This window comes from Octodon degus, unplaced genomic scaffold, assembly GCF_000260255.1.
Source record: "Octodon degus isolate 3935 unplaced genomic scaffold, OctDeg1.0 scaffold00050, whole genome shotgun sequence".
In the NCBI taxonomy this organism is placed as follows: domain Eukaryota; kingdom Metazoa; phylum Chordata; class Mammalia; order Rodentia; family Octodontidae; genus Octodon; species Octodon degus.
Window position 1 is genome coordinate 6,252,095 of NW_004524626.1, and position 4,659 is coordinate 6,256,753.

General features: G+C 57.4%; 1 protein-coding gene across 2 annotated transcripts; it reads left to right on the forward strand.

The window, feature by feature from the left end:
* The first annotated feature begins 1,731 nt into the window (after positions 1-1,731).
* On the forward strand, positions 1,732-4,225 carry Atp5f1d (ATP synthase F1 subunit delta). Of its 2 annotated transcripts, XM_023716833.1 has the most exons (5): positions 1,732-1,985; positions 2,605-2,758; positions 3,562-3,650; positions 3,793-3,918; positions 4,136-4,225. In XM_023716833.1, exons 1-4 carry the CDS (start codon positions 1,845-1,847, stop codon positions 3,913-3,915), a joined length of 507 nt encoding a protein of 168 aa, XP_023572601.1. In that variant the 5' UTR covers positions 1,732-1,844; the 3' UTR covers positions 3,916-3,918; positions 4,136-4,225. The 2 variants fall into 2 exon arrangements, with proteins under 2 accessions (XP_023572601.1, XP_004632728.1); XM_004632671.2 differs by having other exon boundaries at positions 1,733-1,985; positions 3,793-4,225.
* Positions 4,226-4,659: the final 434 nt, after the last annotated feature.

Below are 4,659 nucleotides of genomic sequence, written 5' to 3' on the forward strand. Positions count from 1 at the left end.
TTGGCTTGCACTACAGAGGTTGCTACGTCTCCCAAGCTGAGCTGGAGTTTTCAATCAGCTTGTCTCAGCCTCCCAGGGTGCTGGGATGATGGGTGCACCACATTTGACCGAACAGGAACTTCTTCAGCACAGGGCCAACACGCAGAGGGAATGCACAAGAGTACTGGCACGGCACAGGAAGGCCCCAGAGAAGGAACATGTTTGCAAAAGGCAAAGCAGGGAGACCAAGATATGGCTCCCGGCAGAGGAATGACTCGCTCAAGCTTCAGCTTTTCTCAAGGGAGATTCTTTGGTACCTGGGGGGAGGGGGAGGAGGCTGGAGCTGTGCAGGCCAGAGATGGCCGCAGAGGTAGGAATGGGTGGACAGGCCAGACAAGGTGGAATTTCCAGATCTTTGTAAGTTCAGGCACTAAGTAACTGTGCACCTGTCACCTGTGGACCACCAGCATGGGAACTGCAGGGTTAGCCAATTGCTTTTTTTTTTTTTTTTGCCTAACTGCTAATTTTGAGGAGCCCATCAGGCCTCCCTGCTCCATGGAGTGGGAGTGGGTACAGAGGCTCTGGTTCCAGAGGCGGTCATGCTCACGTATGGACCTAGGAAAGGATGGGGCCACAAGGCCCAGGTCATCAAGACCCAAGTATCACTCAGCGCTGGCCTGGGGTCTCTGATATGGATCAGTAGATGCCTAGATTCTGCGGTCCACTCTAGGTGCGGGTCGCCTTCCTCGTTGAATTGTTAGGCAGGTGGGCCTCAGGCCCCTCCTCAGCGAGAACACAATCTCTGCACCCTGGCTTCTGCCCTCTGCCCCTCAGACCAATCTTCCCTCGCCCTCACCGTCAGCTTGACCCTGCATCTCTGACTAGGAGCCCAAGTAAGGAGCAAAGAGCTAGCCCAACCCAGGGCAACAACTAGCGAGAGCGCGGGGGCGGGACGGTGACGTCATGGCCGCGAGCGAGGCTGCGCCGGGCACGGTTAACGTCAGTAGGGCCTAGAGCCGCCCGCGCACGCGCTCCTGCGTCAGCGGGGCGCGGAGGCGAAGGCAGGGGGGCGATGGGCGGGGGTGGTGGAGAGGAGCGATCCCTTCTCCAGGCGCTAGGCGCCTCCTGCTGGTGGTGGGGCGCCTAACAACCGTCCTGTTGGCGCTTGAACCCTACCTTACCTGGGGCGCCATTCCCGACATTTGCGTGCACAGATGCAACTTTTGCTACTGCTCCATCCCGCTCCTTAGTTTGTGTTGTGTTTATTTTCGCGTCTATCAATTTTTTTTGAGATATGATATGAGTATATACTTCAGGCTGGTTTTGAACTCATGTAGCCCAAAGAATTTGCAGTGATCTTCTGGCCTCAGCTTCCCGAATTTGGGGGACGACAGGCTTGGGCCACCACTCCTGGAGACTGTCACTTTTTAACAACGTAGACTAGCTTATATCGACCAGTAGTAAACGTCCCATCATCCTTGAGCACCCTACTCCTGCTTCCCAAAATTCTGCAGTGCCTGCCATCCAGTGAGCGTTCCGAGGCAACACTGGAGCTCATGTGGACCCCTCTTCGCACAGGAGTCAAGTGCTACAGGTACGGAAAGGTCTAATCGTCCGCCCCAAGAATTTCCAACCCCTGCGAGGGTCGGAAGAAAACTACAACTCCCAGGATGGCCCTCGCTCAAAGCGCTGCGCTCGTCATCGTCGTTGCGCGCGGCCCGCCAGGAATCGTAGTGCACGTTTGCGCGTTCTCGAGGACAGCGCTTCCCAGAATACCTCGCGCGTCGTCCTCCTCGCCCTCCAGGCCGCTGCTCCCGCCTGAGTCCTGTGTTTGCTCTCCCCGTCGTTCGTCCGCCGCCTCTTCCATGCTGCCCGCCGCACTGCTCCGCCGCCCGGGTCTGGGCCGCCTGGTACGCCAGGCGCGTGCCTATGCCGAAGCTGCCGCTGCCCCGGCTCCCGCTGCCGGTCCGGGCCAGATGTCCTTCACCTTCGCCTCTCCCACTCAGGTCCGGACCCTGCGTCGTAGCCTCAGCTCCCACCTCAGGTCGCCAGCATCCCCTGTGGCCTCTTCCCCGCCCGGCCCGCGCGTACGGTCCCGAGGACGAGGCGCCTCCATCTTCCCAGCCCACAGTCGTAGGATTCTTGGGCGACACTTGGGGCTCCTGGAACTCGAGCTGCCGTGTATGCCCTGATGACCAAACCCCTTTCCCTGACATCGCATCTCCCCCAGCTGTGGAGTCCTGAGGTCCCTTAGGGTCACTGAACGCCGGGCTTGCACTTCGGGATGGGGCGGGGCAGGATTAGAGACAAACAGCCCACAGACTTCCACCGGGAACCCATCCTCATGACCGCCTTATGTCTGGCTATACACTGCTCTTTGTCCAAGGCACTTGTGTAGATACATTGTCTGGTACTCTCTGCTAAAATGCCTTTTGCTGGTGTCTCTGGGGAGTGGCACAGTTCCATGTGCTGGTATTCCCATTTTGCAGATAAAAGATGAAGGAAACAACTGCCCCGGCTAAGTTCTGCCTGGACCCAATTTCACAGGAAAGACTGAGCCCCTAGTGGCTGTGGGGCAGGCCAACAGCTACAGCGTTGGCGTCCTCATTCCCCTCTCCCCCGCAGGTGTTCTTCAATGGTGCCAACGTGCGGCAGGTGGATGTGCCCACACTGACTGGAGCCTTTGGCATCCTGGCGTCCCACGTGCCCACTCTACAGGTCCTACGACCGGGACTGGTTGTGGTCCACGCTGAAGATGGCAGCACAACTAAGTACTTTGGTTAGTCTGGTGGGATCCACTGAGGGCCCACTCTTTCCACAGGGCTGGGCACAGACAAGTGGTCATCTGGGAAACAGCCAAAAGCAACCAATTCACTTTGCTTTGAATCAGTGTATGGTAGGTTTGGGATGGTGATGACACTAGCAGGCAACAGGCAGCTCGGGAGAGATGGTTCACTTAAGGGCCTGGGCACAGATGTCATCCCAGCTGTTCAGGAGGACAAGGCAGAAAGACAGCAAGTTTGAGCTCAAGCTGGGCAATTTAGCACAACCCATCTTGGACCAGTGATATAGCTCAGTGTCATAAGCACCTGCCTGGCAAGTACAAGATCCTAAGTTGGATCCCAGATAACAAAAAACTTAAAATTTTAAAAAGGCTGGGAATACAGCTTAGTGCACAGGCCCTGGTTTGATTTCCAGTATCCAAGGTGGGGGGGGGGAAAGCCAGGTCTGAGAAGGCTCATCTGTGTGGAAAGGAGTGGGATTTGAACCCAGCTTACTCTGATCTTTTTCTCCTGACCTAGGCTCACTTCATGGGCTAGTGCGTCCAGGGAGTGACTCTATGGTCCCAAAGGTGTTCTCAGTGTTTCTCTCCTTCTCACCTGTTCTATTTTCCATTGGAGAGTTTTTCCCTCTCCACCCCACCACATGTGCTGGGCCCTATGGTTAGTGTGTGGGGTTTTTCTGGGCTGGTAGCTCTTTGCACACTTGGGTGTTGAGAGCTCTAGGCTGGGGTGGGCACTGAGATCTTGCATAGATGCAGCATGGACAAGGACTCAGGCTGTCTCTGCTGTCCCTCTGCAGTGAGCAGTGGATCTGTCACAGTGAACGCTGACTCCTCCGTCCAGTTACTGGCTGAAGAGGCTGTGACACTGGACATGTTAGACCTGGGGGTGAGTGTCAGTGGAGAGACAGGCTTAGAACTGGCAAGAGCAGTCCAAAATTCCCTGACTGCTGGGGAGGGCATTCAGTGTGAGGGGAGGTGCTGGGCTTAGGGTCTCTGGCCATCCTTTACTCTGTACCCACCCCTTGCAGACAGCCAGGGCGAATCTGGAGAAGGCACAGTCCGAACTCTCAGGGGCTGCAGATGAGGCTGCGCGTGCAGAGATCCAAATCCGAATTGAGGCCAACGAGGCCCTGGTGAAGGCCCTTGAGTAGGCGGTGTGTACCCTTCATCCCCAGGGAAACAGGCCAGGCCAGGCACAAGTGGAGCCAGCTCCGTGGCCTGCCCCTTTTGGGGGTGGTCTGCAAACCTTGGAATCATGCTTGCTGGGATGGCCACCAGGGGGCAGTGCAGCATGTCTTCAGGCCTGGTGGCCAGGGGGTCTGTCACCTGTCTGGGTATCCTGACAGGCACCCACTGCCCCCTGCCCTGCAGAGCCTTCCTTGGAGACCTGCCTGCACCAACCAGCTCACCCAGAAGAGCTGCCCCGGCCCCCATCCCCCTATTAAAGATGGGGAATCCTAACCTGTGTGTACCATTTTCGTCACTCCAGCTTGCGGTGATGGTGTTGGGACTTCCCCTGGGCTCCTCTGGAGTACTCCATGTACCCTTTGAATTGAGTCCTGGGAACCTCTTTGGACTGGGTGTCCAGGTTATCCTCACTAACTGAAGCTCAGCAACAGTGCATGGGGTGCAGAGTGCTGGCCATGATGGGGAGGGCACAAAGGTCACAGAAGTCAGGCCTGGGCTGCTGCAGACACCTGGGGTGTTTGCCAGGTCTGCTGTGTAGGCCTGGCGCCAAGACCGCCCCAACCCACCACACAGGCCTGAGAAGGGGCCCCACCTCCCATAGAAGCTCTGCCCTGTGCCCTTGGCTCAGCCTTGTGGGTGGCCCTGCCCTGGCACGCAGCCCGGGCCCCAGAGCTGTTGGCACCTCTAGCCCCCTCAGTAAGCACCCA